The sequence below is a fragment of the Myotis myotis genome, unplaced genomic scaffold (genome assembly GCF_014108235.1).
Source record: "Myotis myotis isolate mMyoMyo1 unplaced genomic scaffold, mMyoMyo1.p scaffold_m19_p_10, whole genome shotgun sequence".
Taxonomy (NCBI): Eukaryota; Metazoa; Chordata; class Mammalia; order Chiroptera; family Vespertilionidae; genus Myotis; species Myotis myotis.
The window spans coordinates 41,373,130-41,392,286 of NW_023416314.1; the positions used below are offsets into that span (position 1 = coordinate 41,373,130).

A 19,157-nucleotide genomic window follows, 5' to 3' on the forward strand; every position below is an offset into this window, starting at 1 on the left:
TAGCCTGGAGACATGCAGTCCCTTGAGCTTGGTAAACGATTTCCATTATTTTAAAAAGCCTATTAGAAGTTGTGCTTTACGCCCTAGCTGGTTTGGCTTGGTGGATAGAGCGTCGGCTTGTGGACTGAAGGGTCCCAGGTTGGATTTCAGTCAAGGGCACATGCCTGGGTCGCAGGCTCGATCCCCAGTGGGGGGCGTGCAGGAGGCAGCCAATCAATGGTTCTCTCTCATCATTGATATTTCTAGCTCTCTCTCCCTCTTCCTTCCCTCTCTGAAACCAATAAAAATATATGTTTAAAAAATATTAATTAAAAAAAATAAGTTGTGCTTTACTTAGGCACATTTCCTTTATTCAGGCTAATGAAAGATTGGGTCAGAAATTTGTCAAGTCAGTGTGGTTCAGGTGTGCTACCAATGATTTTATAGAATAAGGGTTAGCAAACTATGAACGAGGGGTCAAATCCAGCCCACAGCCTGTTTTTGTAAATAATGTTTTGTTGGAACACAGCTAAGTTAATTTACTTCTGTTTTGTCAATTGCTGCTTTAGTGCTCAATGATAGAGCTAAGTAGTTGCAACAGAAACTATATGGCCCCTAAATCCTAAATTGTTTTTTGACTGGCCTTTTACAGAAAAAGTTTCCTGACCTCTAGAGTAACCTTGATTCTTTTATGGCACTTAGCACATAGTGTTTTAATCGCCTATCTCCCTCACTTTTAGCTCCTGGAGAGCAAAGGTGAGATCTAATTCATATCTTTATACCCCATTACAGAGACTGACATATGAAGAGCACTCAATAAATGCTGTTTAAATGGACATATCCTATGCTGATCAAAAGACTCTGATGGGCAATTATATGTGTCTTTCAGTAATACAGAAACAGGAATAAGGGAGTGAAAGTGTTATATTGGTTGTGCTAATCTTAGTGCTGTGTACTTTATCTATGAACTAGTCATTACTTATTGCTTTATTGCAATTGTTTTGAAAGGGTAGGATAGGAGTCCATAAATGAAAAAATCATGCCAAGAGCTCTTGTTGGTGAGAAAGTGAAAAACAATGCCTTAATCTTTGGCTACATTCTACTCTTCCCATTAGTACCCACTACTCCTTCCGCCCACCCTCTACTCCTTACTCCAAATTGGCAGGACAAATGTAGAAGAACATATGGTTACATGGATACTATTTTCCATGTATATGCATACTATTTATCTTACTATTTTGTATGCATACTACTTATCTTTTTTCTTTTATTAAGCCATTTCTTCAGTATACTACTTCTCACCAGTATTACCATTTGTGGCTTCCAGAAGATGAAAGAAACCTAAAGCTATCTGGTCACTTTGGCATAAAGGCAATTAGGTGAAGTGCTGGCCTGGGAATCAGTAGATGGGTTCTTTCTGTGGCTCTTCAGTTGCCTTTGACTTTGGACATATCAGTTAACATCTATGAACTTCAGTATTCAATATATTTTTATTAAATCACATCTGGGACATTTAAAAGTTTTTGTATTTTTTTAAAAAAAAGAAGTTGTGCTTTACTTAGGATAAACCTGGGTGTGGATGTGGATGCAGACTAATGAACGATTGGGTCAGAAATCTGTCAAGTCAGTGTGATTCAGGTGTGCTACCAATGATTTTAAAAGGATTTGAGCAACTAGCAAGTGGTAGGGAGATGGCCTGTTTTGTCACTGTCTGACCAGCAGACAAGTAAATGATTAAATGGATTAGAGTGTTCAGGTATTAGATCAGTGCCTTCTAGAAGGCTTTGAAGCAGTAGCTTCTTCCCTGTCTTTGCTTTCTCTCTTGATAGCATCTTCTATTATCTGGGAAGTTAGGGTCTTTCTTCTAACTTCTTTGGAGGTGTCAGAAGAATATTTTGCCTAGAAAGTAGTAATCAAGGTCAGGGTCAAAGGAAAAAGGAATTTTAGAATCTGGGAATTGGAAGAAATACTTGAAACTATAATTAAAATATGTCTTTTTTAAATAATGAACTTGAGGCCTGGAGAAAGGAAGTCACCACCCTAGAGCCACATTGTGGAGCTAAGACTAGTTTCCAAATTCTTTCTGCTGTATACTGTAGGTCAGGCTAGAGATGATTAGGTGTCATAAAAGAACTAGGGTGGCCTAGGCTGTTGTTCTGGTTTTACTTCTGCAGGACTGACTGTGGGTGATGGTGGACAGAGGAAGCTGCATCTCAGACTTCCCAAACTTTCAAATCAGATAAGCTTTGGACGTTAGATATCTGATAGATACTTGCTGAATGTAACTGTGGGAAGGCCTATGATGTGAAGGGTTTTCCAGGTAGCCATTATATGTCCCAGTAGTGACAAAGTGAACAAAAAGGAAACTACATATTATTTTAGCATTGGAATGAATCGGTGTTTTCTTGTTTCTAGAAAGATTGTATTAATTTACATTTGTTTATTGAGTGAATAAAAATATTTGAATATGTATTTATTTGATTACTAGTGAGGCTAAACTTTTCTCTATGTTCACAGGCTATTTGTATTTTCTCTCATTTATATTATTTTCTTTTTCTGAGTTACCTATTCATGTCCTAGATCAGTGATGGCGACTCTATGACACGCGTGTCAGAGGTGACATGCAAACTCATTTTTTTGGTTGATTTTTTCTTTGTTAAATGGCATTTATTTATTTATTTATTTATTTATTTATTAATATATTTTATTGATTTTTTACAGAGAGGAAGGGAAAGGGATAGAGAGTTAGAAACATCGATGAGAGAGAAACATCGATTCAGCTGCCTCCTTCACACTCCCTACTGGGTATGTGCCCGCAACCAAGGTACATGCCCTTGACCGGAATCGAACCTGGGACCCTTGAGTCCACAGGCCGACGCTCTATCCACTGAGCCAAACCGGTCAGGTAAATGGCATTTAAATATATAAAATAAATATCAAAAATATAAATCTTTGTTTTACTATAGTTGCAAATATCAAAAAATTTCTATATGTGACACAGCACCAGAGTTAAGTTAGGGTTTTTCAAAATGCTGACACGCCGAGCTCAAAAGGTTCGCCATCACTGTCCTAGATCCTAGTGTATTCCTAGTCCATGCTTGACTTCCCTGCAAAAGAACTATAAGGATGGGAAAGCATTGTCCTTAAATGGGGGAGCTCAGCAAATCCTTGGGGAGGCAGTTAAAGCTAGATGAAGCACTTTTCTCTCTGTATAAATAGCTGATTAAGTGGCTACATGAGGAGTCAGGTGCTAGAAGCTAAGGACAGAGACAGGTGGGTAATGGAGGTTGGGTGGCAGCCCCAGTAATGTTATCTCTTGCTTTTCCTGTACAGAGTTTTGCCGGATTGACAAGCCCCTGTGTCACAGTGAGGATGAGAAGCTCAGCTTTGATGCAGTCCGCAGCATCCACAAGCTGATGGATGATGATGCCAATGGTGATGTGGATGTGGAAGAAAGTGATGAGGTGAGCCCTCTCACCCTGCTGTTGCTCTCTTCTCTTCCTTTGTGAACAGTCCCTGAAAGCTCTCTAGACAGACTGTTCCCTGTGGAGAGATGGCTTTGATACTGGCTTGTTCTCTAGAAACTCATCCCTATCAGGGGAAGTGATTCTCAGCAGAGCAGTCCTTCAGGAGCCAGCTGTTCAGAGTGCAGGCCTTATGTCTGTATCTCTGCCTGGACTGGCTCCCACTTACCTACCAGCTAGAAGCACAGCACTGACTGAGCTGTGCTATTTGAGAGGGAGAGAGAGCCCCAAGGTTGGTCTTTATAGTCCCCCTGAATCTTCTTGCAATCCTGCTGTAGACAGAGGGCATCAATCTGTTCTTACTCTGTGCTCAGCCCTGTGTTGGCAAGTGGGAGAGAAGGCGAGACAGATCTTGCCCTCTAGGAGCTTATACTCTATTTGGGAAGAAGAAACAAATGGTCCTAAAAATATCATTCTTAATTCCAGGCTGCAGTTGCTGGGAACCAGTTGAGTAGTCCAGATAGTAAAAGTGAGAAGAATCTCTAAATGGAAAAAACTATGTTATTGTTTCACATTTTGGCATTACTACAGTTCCAATTCCAGAGAGGCCAGAAAACGAAGTCATCATGTGTGAAAAGATTTAAAGGTTTCAATTAATTTCAAGCTCAACATGAACCAGCAGTTTGGTGAAGCTGCCAAGTTTGCCAAATCTTTAATAGTGATATGGTGTATATCATGAGGGAGGAATTCTTAGTCTCCTCTCTCTGCTGTTTAGCTCACCTTCAAGTTTTGAGTTCAGTTTTGGATCTCACCTCATCAAAGGCATTTGTAACAGTGAGAACCTATACAGAGAAGCATGACGTGGCTGATGAAGAGCACAGAAACTATGAAATGGAGACCATTCAATATTAAAAAGTGTCTATTATATATGCGCCAGCCACAGTTCTAGACATGGGGATGTGGCAGTAAGTGGGGCAGACACATCTGTCCTCACATAATTTACAGTCTAGTGAAGAAAATTTAGCCTGGAAAAGAAAAAACTTGGGTAATACAATTTCTGTTTTCAAATACATAAGAAATGGAGGAATAGACTTACATAACAATGATGATAACGATGAAAACCACAACACTAGCTATGATTTATTAAATTCTTATACTATGTGAGGCACAGTGTTAAGCTTTTTGCATAGTTCTTCTTTTTTATTTTAACCCTCACCCGAGGATATCTTTTCCATTGATTTTTCTTCTTTTTTAAAAAAAAAATATTTTTATTGATTTTTACAGAGAGGAAGGGAAAGGGATAGAGAGTTAGAAACATAGATGAGAGAGAAACATCGATCATTTGCCTCCTGCACACCTCCTACTGGGGATGTGCCCGCAACCAAGGTACATGCCCTTGACCGGAATCGAACCTGGGACCCTTCAGTCCGCAGGTCAAGGCTCTATCCACTAAGCCAAACCGGTCAGGGCTCTTTTTCTTCTTCTTCTTTTTTTTTAGAGAGAGAAAATGGGAGGAGGGGAGGAGAGGGGAAGAGAGAGAGAAATATCAACCTGAGAGAGACATCAGTTGTTTGCCTGGGATTGAACCTGCATCCAAGGTACATGCCCTTGACTGGGAATCAAACCCTGGACCCTTTGGTCCATGGGCCTACATCCAAACCACAGAGCCAAACCAGCCAGAGCCATAGTTATTCTTTTAACTTTCTTATCAGCCTTATAAAGCTGATATTGTTATTAAGGACTGGAGCCTTGGAAAAGTTAAGCATTTTGTTCAAGTACATACTGAACATGAGCACAGATCGGATTTCAAAGCTCATGCTGTTAAGTACTGCTGAATTGTTTCTCTTATTCTAAGGGCAGAGCCAGGACCAATGTAGGAAAAGTAAAATATAAGCATATTCTAGTAGAATAAAGAATTGCCTAATAGTACTATCTCATCATGGAAAGGGCTTCTTTGGTAGGTAGGTAACTAGGTAGGTAGGTAGTTAACTTCCTGTCATTGAAGATGGGCAAGTAGAATATAGCACTCCACTAATTGGTCAGCAGAGGGGATCCTTGTATTAGATTGAACTAGGTAATGTCTAAGGCAGCGGTTCTCAACCTGTGGGTCGTGACCCCTTTGGCGGTCGAACGACTCTTTCACAGGGGTCGCCTAAGACCATCCTGCATGTCAGATATTTACATTACGATTCATAACAGTAGCAACATTACAGTTATGAAGTAGCAACGAAAATAATTTTATGTTTGGGTCACAACATGGGAAACTGTATTTAAAGGGCCAGAAGGTTGAGAACCACTGGTAAGAGGGGGAAAAAATAGACTTCCTGGAGGAAAAGTAGATTTTGGATAGAGTGGAAAGGGTGGGGCAGCCTGAGTTATAGGGAATGAGTGTGAGCAGAGAATGTGAAGGTAGGTTTAGTTAGACAGAGTGACTGTGATAGAAAACTGCAGGACAAAAATCTGGAAAAGAAAGCGGGCCCAGGCAACTAGACTGAGCTATGTGTGCTTCTTGAACCTGGCAATTGTAGGTTCTTGAGCAAGGACACATCTCAAAGTGTTACTGGTCCTCACAGGATTCAATATTCTCTATGCTGGAAATAGAGTCATATTTCTGGTGATGAATGAGGGCTGGGGGTGTCCTGATCTCCCTCCAAGGGCCTGGCCATGGGACTGGGAGACAGATGGCACAACAGTTAAGTTGATATGGCCCAAGCTTCACCAATTCCTGGATATCCTTGTCATTTGCCTTCCTTCATTTTCCACTTTCTACTGAATGGCTTTCTAAAATGAGAGGAGGAAGAAAATGTTCTTTTTAGAGAAATGTTACCACAACAAAAAGCTCATCAGCACAAATTGTTCTAAAATAACACAAAAGCTGTCATCCTGCTTTGAGCCAGTGGCGAGCTGCTCTTTTTCAGCGTAGTTTCTGCCTGCCTTGGCTTCAGATGTTCTTGCTGCAGCCTCAGGCCTCTGGTGGTTAGAGTAACCTGCTAGTGGGAGTTTTCAGGATCAGTCACAAGCTACTGTCTTTGAAGGCGAAAGTAATGTTAGCAAAATGTGTGCTTAAATTAGTCTAATCATATATGAGAGAACCTCAGAGTTCAGCATCTAACTAGAAAGTTGTGTGGACAGCTCAGGGCTTAGACTATTAGATAATAGACATCGAGGCATCAGAGAGGAATCCCTGGTTGTATTGGATATCAAGAACCTGAGATTTTTATGACCCATTTACTAGTAAAAGCACTGCTGATTTCTTAAGGACCTTAGTAGAAATCGGAAGGAATCCTCTATTAAGGCCTCATTTATTTAGCCTTACATCAGTAAGTTTTCAGGTATTTTGAACTATAACCTCAGTACTACATCTTTTAAAATTTTGGTCATTTTTGAAGTTAAGTCTTTCTTTTTTTAAAATTTTATTTTTAAGCATTGCCTTTACTCTTTCCTCCCTCCCTCCCTCCCTCCCTCCCTCCCTCCCTCCCTCCCTCCCTCCCTTCCTTCCTTCCTTCCTTTTCCTCACCCGAGGATATTTTCCTGTTGATTTTTAGAAAGAGGGGAAGAAAGAGGGAAAGACAGAGAGAAATATTGTTGTGAGAGAAACACATCAATTGGTTGCCTCCTGCACAAGCCCCGACCAGGGCCCAGGCTGGGGAGGAACCTGCAACTGAGGTATGTGCCCCTTACTGGAATCGAACCTGGAACCCTTCAGTCCGCAGGCCAATGCTCTATCCACTGAACCAAACTGGCCAGGGCTGAAGTAAGTCTTTCTTATCACAGATTATTGTCAGCAGAGTGTTAACTTTCTTTGGCTAATTCAAGCATGTCTTCAGGGCCTCTTATGCTATTTACCCCAGTGCCTATATTCCAAATGTATGGTTATGATTTCTTCTTTTGTTTTCTTGCCTCTTCTTTGGTTCATTCATTTTTAATTGCTGTTTCTGCTTTGCTGTGAGCTGTGAACTTAGATTTATGGTAAACTGAGTGAGACTCGCAGGAATTTTATACAAAATAAAATATATTTTGTTTATGGGGAAGTTAGTTTGGCTGCTCAAGTGCCACCTTTGCTTGCTTCTATCCTAGATAGCAGAAGCTGTAGATTGTGGGCCCTTCAGATGAGCAAGATGCCACTATTGGTGATGGTCCCCTTCTTGCCAAGCTGGCAGGAGCGCTACCAGCCTAGCAGTGTGAGAATTAATGACCTATGTTCTATTCAGAGCTCTTGTGAGGACACTGCCCAGAGGCAAAGGATTTGCTGCAGTGGGATGGTACTATCAGGTTGTCGTGACAGTCTGAGGTGCACAGACAAGGGCCTGCCTTAAACCACTGACCTCTTAACTAGACCAGACTCTGTGAGCAGTGTTATTTTCTTTTCTGGAATCTACATGAAAAATTAAGGGCATTTATTCATCATTAAACAAATTCTGATTGAATACCCCATTATGTGTTAGGCATTATTTGTGGGAGCTGTGGATTCTACAGTGAAAAAAACTGACAAGATCTTTACTTTTATAGAGCTTGCATTCTAGTTGTCTATGTGTCACAAGTAACTAAGTAATGAGTAAACTTTGAAATTATGCAGAACTGTAATCAGATTATAGTAGTTTAATGACTTCTACTTTTATTTTCTCAGTGTAAAATGGTGGTTAATGATTCTTATCCTTGCAAGATTGTTGTCAGGATTAAGTGAGAAAAGTGCTGTTAAAGTTCTCAGCTCACCCTAGCCAGTTTGGTTCAGTGGATAGAGCATCAGCCCTCAGACTGAAGGACCCCGGGTTCGATTCTAGTTAAGGGCATATAGCTTGGTTGCAGGCTAGATCCCTAGCCCTGGCCCTGGTCAGGTGCATGCTGGAGGCAACCAATCGATGTGTCTCTCTCACATCAATGTTTCTCTCTCTCTGTCTTTCCCCTTCCCTTCCACTCTCTCTAAAAATCAGTGGGAAAATATCCTTGGATGAGGATTAACAACAACAACAAAAAGTAATAAATAAAAAGGAAAGTTCCCAGCTCAAACAAAGAACTCTAAAGACTCAACAAAAGAAAACAAGCAACTTCATAGAAAATAGGAAAATTTTTGAATAGACACTTCATCAAAGAAATTATAGGATGGCAAATAAGCATGTGAAAAGATGCTCAATATTATTAGTCATTAAGGTAGTGCAAATTAAAACCACAATGAGATAATACTACACACCTAATAGAATGACGGAATTAAAAATGGCAAATACTAAGTACTAGCAAAGGAGGAAAAACTGGAACTCTTTTTTTTTTTTTAATTAAATCTTTATTGTTCAGATTATTACATTTGTTCCTCTTTTTTACCCCCATAACTCCCCTCCTCCCAGTTCCCGCCCCACCCTCCGCCCTCACTCCCCACCCACTGTCCTCATCCATAGGTGCACGATTTTTGTCCAGTCTCTTCCCGAATCTCCCACACCCCTTTCCCCTCCAAGAATAGTCAGTCCATTCCCTTTCTATGTCCCTGATTCTATTATAATCACCAGTTCATTCTGTTCATCAGATTATTTATTCACTTGATTCTTAGATTCACTTGTTGATAGATGCATATTTGTTGTTCATAATTTGTATCTTTACCGTTTTCTTCCTCTTCCTCTTCTTAAAGGATACCTTTCAGCATTTAATATAATCCTGGTTTGGTAGTGATGAACTCCTTTAGCTTTTCCTTATCTGTGAAGCTCTTTATCTGACCTTCAATTCTGAATGATAGCTTTGCTGGATAAAGTAATCTTGGTTTTAGGTTCTTGGTATTCATCACTTTGAATATTTCTTGCCACTCCCTTCTGGCCTGCAAAGTTTCTGTTGAGAAATCAGCTGACAGTCGTATGGGTATTCCCTTGTAGGTAACTGAGTTTCTTTCTCTTGCTGCTTTTAAGATTCTCTCTTTGACTTTTGCTCTTGGCATTTTAATTATGATGTGTCTTGGTGTGGTCCTCTTTGGATTCCTTTTGTTTGGGGTTCTCCGCGCTTATTGGACCTGTAAGTCCATTTCTTTCACCAGGTGGGGGAAGTTTTCTGTCATTATTTCTTCAAATAGGTTTTCAATATCTTGCTCTCTCTCATCTTCTGGCACCCCTATAATTCTGATGTTGGTACGCTTGAAGCTGTCCCAGAGGCTCCTTACACTATCCTCGCATTTTTGGATTCTTTTTTCATTCCGCCCCTCCGGTTGGGTGTTTTTTGCTTCCTCGCATTTCAAATCATTGACTTGATTCTTGCGCTCCTCTGGTCTGCTGTCGGGAGTCTGTATAATATTCGTTATTTCAGTCCGTGTATGCTTAATTTCTAGTTGGTTCCCCATCATAACATCGAGGGTCTCATTAGTTTTCTTGTAGATCTCATTAAGTTTATCGGCGGCTTCTAAACAGTTTTTGAGAGACCTTAAAAGTGTGGTTCTGAACTCTATATCTTCCATTGACAATTTTGTCCTGTTTCTTTGTCTCCGCATTTTGTTATGCTTTCTTGGTGCACCCCCTAGTGGTCTTTGTGTGCAGTCTTGTAGTTAAGCCTTGATTGTTGTAGCTAATACCAGGGAGGGTTTGACCTCCAGGCCAGGTGGCTGTGAGAATCAGCTGTGTCTGCAGTGAGAGAACTTCTGTCCTCTAGGGAGGTGCTAATCTGGCGTTTGCCTGAGGCTATCCGGCAAATGCCTGTGTGCAGGGCTTGGGCGGGGCGGGTCGCACAGGATCAACAGGGTGGGCTGGAGAGAGCAGTTATGGCGGCTCTCAGTCCTGTCCCCAGGGGCTCTGCCTCTCTGAGTCCCAGCACCCGCTGCAAACCTCAGAGAGAAAGCTGCACTCGCTCTGACCGAAGCCAGACAGTCCCGCTTCTCCCGTTTGAGTCTGGGTCCCTAAAGACTCGCCTGTATCTGGAGCTCAGAGTCTGCGACTCCCTCCCGATCGAAAACGCCAACCGCGCCCTCCGCCGCCAGCCCGCTCCGCGCACTCCGCACCTCAGAATTTGACTTCAGCACTGCGCCTCCTCTGAGTGTCCGTATGCGTTTCTCTTTCCTCCTAGTTGTAGGACTTCCACTCAGCCAGCGTTCCTGTGGTTCTGGGTGATGTCCGTTCCGTCTTTTAGTTTCACTTTTGAAGTAGTTGTTCAAGGCAGCAAACTCCGGCGTTAACCTATGCCGCCATCTTGGTTCTCCCTGGAACTCTTGCTTATAGTTTCTTATAAAGTTAAGCATAACTTACTACATGGCCCAGCAATTCTACTTCTTGGTATTTGCCCTGTAGATAAATGAAAATGTATGTTCATGCTAAAGCCTATGCACAAATGCCTGGCCTATGTGGCTCAGTGGTTGAGCATGGACCTATGAACCAGGACATCACAGTTCGATTCACGTGCCTGGATTGCAAGCTTGATCCCCAGTGTTTTGGGGCGTGCAGGAGGCAGCTGATCAATGATTCTCTCATCATTGATATTTCTATCTCTCTCTCCCTCTCCCTTCCCATCTCCATTCCTCTCTGAAATAAAAAATATATAGAAGGGCAAAAAATATATTTTTTGGTGTGCCGCAGGATTTTAGTAATTAGTTTGTGTGTACCATGAGATGAAAAAGATTAAAAATCCTGTTCTAGATATACCTCCTACCACTTGGTCTGGCTCTTGTCTCATAGTCACTCCCAGTCCCCTTTCTTTGCTCAGTAGTTCTCCTTACTTGGAATTAATTTCTCATATCCCTCCTTCCTTCTTCTGTCCCTGTCTGTATCAGTCTTAGGAATCCTCTGGAATGCTCCAGCCTCACTTTTCATGAACCTTCCCTAACTTTTCCACCTACGTTGACCTTTCTCATCTCAGTACTAACTTTTGTAGCACACAGTCTATATCACTTAATTTAGCTCTTAATTAGAATGTCTTGCTTTGTGCCCTAATTTTGATTATATTGTGTTTCCTATAAGTTTGTCTTTTTGCACTAATACTTGAATTACTAAAAAATGCACAACTCTGATAATTATTTCTACCTTGCAAAAGTAATGTGTTAGAATAGGAGCATCCCTACCATGTGCCAAGCCTTGTGCCAGCTGATTGCTTATACAGTTTCATTTAATCTTTAACCACTCTAAATTAGGTGCCACTAACTCTATTTTAGAGATTATGAAACTACTAGAGGCCTGTTGCACGAAGAGATTCGTGCAAAGCTTTCCCTTCCCCTGGCTGCCGGCACCGGTTTTCCTCCGGCACCTGGGACCCAGGCCTTCACTCCGGCCGGAGCCGCCTTCAGTCTTTGCTGCTGCTCCAGGCCGGAGCCGCCTTCTGTCTTCGCTGCTGCGTCTTCGCTGCTGCTCTGGGCTGGAGCTGCCTTCAGTCTTCGCTCAACCACTTCATGCCTACATATTCAAATTAACCGCCATCTTTGTTGGCGGTTAATTTGCGTACCGCGCTGAGTAGCCAATGGGAGGCGTAGTGAAAGTATGGTCAATTACCCTGTTTGTCTATTATTAGATAGGATAAGTGGCTTACCTTTGCTTACTAAATTAATCTAAACTCTAACCCTTCAGTCGCCAACTGGTGGTCTGCAGACCACTGGTGGTCTGTGAGGTCCAAAATGTTGGCAACTACTGCTCTAACCTGCCCTTTAGTGCTCCCACAATCTGACTTTTGCTCACCTGACTCGTTCACATTACACTGCATTCCTTTCCTCTTTGTCAGAGCCATCTCAAACATGCTCTTCATGTCCCATCACTGTGCCTTTGCTCCAAATAATTCCTCATGCCATCTCACTGCCTCCCATTTTTGCCTGTAAAAATTCCACTTGTCCACCAAAGCCTAGATTATGGTTTCTCAGCCTCAGCTTTATTGACATTTTGGGCCAGATAATTCTTTGTTGTGGGGAACTTCCTGTGCATTACAGGATGTTTAGCAGCATCCTACTACACATGTGATGTCAGTAATATATCTCTATCTTACCACAGTCCCTTAGTTATAACAACCAAAATGTCTCTATTGCCAACTGTTAATTACCCTGGGGGATAGAATTGCTCCTGGTTGAGTATTTTTGGCCGAGATTAAATCTTGTTTCCTCCTTAGAAATCTTGTTTGTTTCCCTATAGTGGGAAATGACCCTTCCGCTCTCATGTTCCAGAGTACTTGGCATGAATCTCTTATTCAGCATATTGCTCTGCTCTGTATTGTAATTAGTTGGGTGCATTTTGTGTGTCCTACTAGATAGCAGGTGCCTCCAAGAGCTTATTCATCACTGTTTCTCCCACTGTGTGCTTGGTGTAGGGCCTTAGATGTAAAAAAAAATGAGTTAATCTTTTGAATTTTAAAGCAAAGATTCTGTCTTATTTCAGTGTGTCGTTTAAATTGTTTCCTTACAGCAGAACAAGAGTACAGTTGGCTGGTCAGTGCTATGGGAAACATGGTGCTTTGGGCTTGTGAGTTCCTGGCAAGGTTCGTAGCTGAGTCATTGGTGGGCTTTTTCTAAGAGTTGCTACGGTCTGGGCTCCAGACATGTTAGTGTATGATGTGCATGATTGATCTCCCCTGTGATCCTCTTTCCTATCCCCCTACTCTATGCTATGAATCACATACAGAACCTGGATGGAGGTACAGTCACTGTATTTAACACATTTCGTACCGCATAGAAATCTCTAAGACATACGCCAGGGACCACACATTTTTTGGCAAACTGCACGTTATTTAAATCATCATAACTACAGATCATAATGCACTTTAGGTGTTGTTTTTCAATAATTATAACATTTTTATTTACAAAAACAATTAAACAATTAAAGTTCCTAGTACTTTTTTAATGTATGGTACTGCGTAAAACATTTTCCTCTATGAAGAGGGACCAAACAAAATTTACACAAGTACCTAGATTCGCTCCTTTTTCCACGGGCGGCACAAACTGCAGACTCTCGTAGGATATTTTTTCTTTCCACTCTCTGGAATACACGTAGGTTCATGCTGCTTCATATCACCTGACAGCCTTTTGGGTGGATCTTTACGAGGTGCTCTCCTTGCACCCCCAGGGGAAGGGCTGGACAGATTTGACTCTGGTTCCGGAGAGCCTTCATTATTGTCATCCGTTATCCAGTTTCTTGCCACCGATAGCAGAAACTGTTTATACTTCATTTTTGCTTGTGGATTGAGGCCGTTGTACACTCTAAATGAATTGAAAAGTCCACAGTTTATAAGGTACAGCACTACTTTTTTTGTCCATTTCATCATTTTCCTTAGAATGGAACAACACAAAAGGAAGTATATCAGTTTCGTTGGTTTCCTTCCTTTTTCTGAGAGAGGGCATTTCTAAAAGCGCCAGGAACTTGAAGACGAAGACTATTTGAATGACCAAAATACAATGTAACTGCAATGCTTTATGGCAGGGGTCCTCAAACTATGGCCCGCGGGCCACATGCAAGTACAAATATTGTATTTGTTCCCGTTTTGTTTTTTTACTTCAAAATAAGATATGTGCAGTGTACATAGGAATTTGTTCATAGTTTTTTTTTAAACTATAGCCTGGCCCTCTAGCGGTCTGAGGGACAGTGAACTGGCCCCCTGTTTAAAAAGTTTGAGGACCCCTGCTTTATGGGTTCATGGAATTATATAGTTTTTCGTAGATTGACCTGCACGGTTTCCACCAATGAGATCGCTTCATTTGATGTGGACAAGACAGTGTGTTGACATCTAAGGTCCATAACAGATGGTGCATGAAAAACAAGAAAACTCGTGAGCGGTCCTTAACAGATGGCGCATGAAACACGAGAAAGCTCGTGAGTGGTACGAAAGGTGTTACGATAATTAAGGACAGTCCTAGAGAAAAAAACATACTAGAGGAGCATAGATGAAGAAAAGAAAAAAGGAAGACACTGAGAATGCTGAAAGGCTGACTGAGCAAAAGTACGCACAGGCTTTGGAGCAAGAAAGATGAAGGTTTTAGGTGTCTTTTCACCAATTTTAACTAATATGGCCTTGGAAAGTTTCTAAAGCTCTGTAAGCTTTTGTTTCCTCACTGTCAAATGGGAACAATAATCTCTACCTTGAAGTATTATAGTGAAGATGAAGTGAAATCCTGTGTAGAGAGTGCCCAGCCTGTGGCTTAGTTCATGGTAGTAGTATTACTCCTTCTCCTCCTACCACTGCTACCACGTGCTAGGCCTATGCTGGGGGCTTTTGCATACACCCTCTCTAGTAGTCTTTACAAAAAACCCATGGGGTAGGTATTAATTTTTCCATATAACCGATAAGGAAACTGAGACTGAATTAGCTCATAGTTATCTATTTTTTTGTTTTTTGCAATTCAGATCTTCATCAGGCCAATGAAAACATTAACTGGTGATGGTGGCACACCTTTCTGAATATGCTAAAAACACTTGAGTTGTACACAGAATTGGTATGTGAATTATATCTCAATAAAGAGGTTAAAAAAATTGTCACTACATTGGTCACCTCCCACTTGCCTTTCTGTAGTCCAACCCATAAGAATTCCTAGGGCTCTACAAAAAACACTTTGAAAACCATGTTGATTTCTATCCCCATTTTTCCCATTCTTAACTTTGCCAGATATGTAGAGGTGCTTCCAAATCTGAAGTACCATTGTTTCTGGAAGCCGAGATCCCTTGTTAGCTTACTGACAACTAGTTGCCTTTGTTTCTGAGAAGGTTTCTGAGGACACCCTGACTGAAGATCCCTGAGGCATCCTCTTTGGGAGAATTCCTTCCTCCTTCTCTTTTTCTCTCCCTCCCTCATTCCCTTCCTCATTCCCTCCCTCCCTCCCTCCCTTCCTCCCTCCCTCCCTCCTTCTCCCCCCTCCCCCCCTCTGTTCTTTTTTCTCTCCCTCCCTCCCTCCCTCTCCATCCCTTCTGACCTACCTTTTTCGTTTTTTTTGTAGCTGAAGAGGTAGGGGAAGCTGGGGATGCTGAAATGATAGGAAAGAACCCAGGTGGTAATTCCCTCTCACCCAAATACTAGGGGCCTGCATCAAATTCTTGGCCCTTACCATATGGAGTTTCATGAGCGGGGATGTCGAAAGCAGCTGGCTAAGTAGTCCTGGCTTTTATTTTTCCTGGATTCACCTTGTGCTCAGGGCCTCACTCCAATTCCCACTGCTGCTGCCATGCCAATGCCAGCCCCTGGGAAACTGAGTTCTCTTTTTGGCCCCTGGGCCAAATCCTGAACATAGATTTTTTTTTTTATACCTCTCTGCACAGTTTTGATAGCTTGGAGCTTTTGCCTTTTTTTTTTAAGTATACCATATGCAAAATAGGGTAGAAAAGAAATAATTGCTGACAGTTATGCACATAACCTCAGTATAGGTTTCGATGTATACATTTCTGTTGCTGCAGCGACTCTTTTTGACCTAAAGGATTGTTACAGTTTAGAGACACCGCTCTGTTTTTTTGCCTTCTAGTTCCCTGCCTATCTCCTAGTGCAATCACCATCTTATTTCCTGCCTTGTGGAACATTCTGAGAACCTGTACTTAATCTAGGCAAAGTACAGATTGAATTCAGCTCAGGCCTTTTGGACAGAACAGTGGTGACTGATACCATGAATGATATCATTCTTTAGGTGAGACCTTCTCCTTAGGCTAAGGAAGAGACCTGGCCAGATTTTTCCTTGTAAATGCATAATTTATAAGATGGCTGTACTATTCACCAACCAGGAGTGGCTCATAGCTTACAGGTTATATCCCCCATTGACTCCAAATTCTGTGGCTTTGCTCATGCATTCAGTCCTAACTTTAGTTTCTTAGAAGAAAGTATTTAAACCTTGAATTTTTAAAAGTATGAGGCACAACTTTAGAGTCTGACCTTTGCAATGTTCTAGCTATAAGGTCAAGTAATTTTTAAAAAAATATATTTTATTGATTTTTTTACAGAGAGGAAGGGAGAGGGATAGAGAGATAGAAACATCGATGAGAGAGAAACATCAATCAGCTGCCTCCTGCACACCCCCTACTGGGGATGTGCCCACAACCAAGGTACATGCCCTTGACCAGAATCGAACCTGGGACCCTTCAGTCCGCAGGCCGACGCTCTATCCACTGAGCCAAACTGGTTAGGGCTAAGGTCAAGTAATCTGAAGCCTCACTTAACTCATCTGTAAAGTAGAGATGAAAATAAGATACTCTTTGTCATTGACAAGCCTACAGGCTAGTGAGAGAGGCAGACATATAAACTGGCAATGACAATAACACATTTTAGGGGCTATAATGGCGGTGTGGACAGGGGACTGTGGGAATTTCAAGAGGAATAAGAGGTAATCTAACATGTGCTGGTGTAGCAAAAGACACATTGTCAACCAGACACAGGAAAGTATACCAGTTGCTAAACAAGTTGAACTACATACACATCAGAGGGAGTATAGGCATAGTTTGCAATCTGTCTCAGTGCCTTAGCCAGATACAGGAGGAAGCAGCAGCTCCCCCAGATGGTATCTCTCATATTTCTAGGAAAACCCAGACGGTGGTTTGCTTTGACAGGCAGGGATATTCTTTCTTACTATGCAGACTGTTGTTTTCTTTTCTCTCCATTTTGTTGGTGCGTCTGCTTTGCCTATTCTGGATGGCTATCCTATTGATGCCTGTAACATTTCGTGAGCGCCTACATATGTGTATATGTCTCTCTGTGCCTTCATGTTTGTTTCTTTGTATGTGTGTATACATCATTTTGTGCTTTTCTGTATTGTATGTGTCTTTTTGTATTTAGACGTGTCTGTGTATGACAAGAAGTGGAGGAGGGGAGGAACATTGAGCCAAGGTGATAGGAACTGAGAGTAGCCCAGAAGCCAGGTTGAGGACTAAGGAGGTTAGAAGCAAAAGGTTAGGCTACAGTACAGTATGCAGGACCTAGAGGTAAGAGCAGAGCTGGAAATGTAATCAGGAATCAAAGATACTGTTAGTGTAGGCAGGATCTGGGCCCTACAAAGTGGTAGGCCAAATGCAGTGGTCATTCAGCAGCCAGAAATGGTCAAGCCAGGAGAGAGAGGAAAGCCCTGCTTCAGGTATTCCTGTCTAAGGAGGAACCAGCAGCTGACTCGGAGGGCCCTGCTTGCCTTCAGACCTAACTGGTTTGTGTTTGTCTAAAGAGAAACCAGCAGCTGACTCTGAGGGCTCTGCTTGCCTTCAGACTTAACTGGTTTGCATGTATTCATACAAATCCCTGTGTCTGTATCTGTATGCGCATCACATTCAGTATACTTCATAGCATTAGGAACAATTCGTTTCCAATGCAAAGTCTGATTCACTTGAAGATCAATGACCCTTCCCTTATTTGTTCTCCTTCCCTTCTTTCTCCAAACATATTTAGTGTCTGCTCTATGCTGGGTACTGGATATGCAAAGACTAATAAGGAAGACACATATTAGTGAAGCAGAAACATATTCATGTTCAATCCTAAAAGGTATTGTGACAAGAGATTAGCACTGCATGCCCTGGAAATGCAGAAAAGGGCATTTCACTGTCCTAGTGTGCCAGGAAAGGCTACCCAGAAGAGGTGATGCCTAAGATGAATTTTGGAAGATGAATAGGAGTCAACCTGGGACAGTGGTAAAAAGGGTATACTAAGTGGAGGGATGAGTGTGATGTCCTTAGGGATCTGTGCGCCATTAGTTCTTTGAACATAAAATGTAATAGGGATGGGGTAGGGTAAGAGCATGTGCTGGGAGAAGGTCAATGGGGGGAAGAAGAGGAGACATATGTACAACTATTTGTAATACTTTAAACAAGAAAAAAGATAAAAATAAATGTAATAGGGGGACAGGGAGGGAGAGGTTGGAAAGACAGGCATTAGCCAGATTTTATTGAGAAACTTGGATTTCATCCCAAAAGTAATGAGCTAGTAGGATTGTAAGTAGAGATGGCTCTAACTCTGATGAAGGTATGTCAGGAGGAGGCTTTGCAGAGCAGGTGAAACTGGGACTTGTTTTTTAATGATGAACAGAGGTTTACTGATGAAGAAAGAAGGAGGAGAATTTCAGGAAAAAGGAAATTTATGAGTAAAGGCAGTAGGCAAAAATATAAGTTTGGGAAACATCATGTAGGGAAGAGTCTAGAGCAAGCATGTCAAACTCAAAGGCTAATACAAGCCAAATAAACAAGGTTGAAGTTTATGTGGGCCACAAAAAAACAAAAGCTTCAATTTTCATAAAAACATAGGTTTATTTTGATAGAGACATGCTGAATACAAAGAGCTGAAATAAATGAGTAATCATTAACATAAAATAATAGAACATTTTAATAAAAATTAATATTTTCTTGAACATTAATTTACTAGACACTGAATAACTGCACAAATTAATAAGCATAATGCAAATAGACCTATTTTCCTTGCTCTCCAAAAGCGAAATATTTTCTGTTGCATACACCAAGCAAGTCAATACAAGACTAATGAGCTGGCAATCGGCTGCTAAAATATTCGCTGCTAGTATTAGTGGAGAGAAACGGTGCGCCTGCATGTAAGGGAAATGAATGCAACATAATTAAAGTAATCAGTCATTAAGGAAAGTTGTAGTTCGTTATTAATAATTATGTATAACAGGATATTGTAAAAATTAAGTTATAAAATTTTTATTAAAATGTTTCTTACATACCGTTATATTAGCTGAGCTGCAAAAATATTTGTTGTGGGCCTCATGTGGCCCGTGGGCCGCAAGTTTGACATGCTTGGTCTAGAGAATAATTTCTTCATGTATAAGATAGAGACTGGTAATATATACCTTCAGTGGCTAATATGAGATAATGGATGTAA

At 41.4% G+C, this 19,157-nt stretch overlaps 1 protein-coding gene across 17 annotated transcripts in view; it reads left to right on the top strand.

Moving 5' to 3' along the window:
- Positions 1–19,157, top strand: part of STIM1 (stromal interaction molecule 1) — a 227,183-nt gene that overhangs the window by 132,769 nt on the left and 75,257 nt on the right. For all 17 annotated transcript variants that reach the window (XR_004970392.1, XR_004970393.1, XM_036325164.1 and 14 more), the window contains one exon: positions 3,313–3,443. Coding sequence is in view for 15 of the 17 variants with exons in the window: in XM_036325164.1 (XP_036181057.1) it covers positions 3,313–3,443 (131 nt within the window). In the remaining 2 variants the exon portion in view is untranslated. The remainder of the gene's footprint in view (positions 1–3,312; positions 3,444–19,157) is intronic.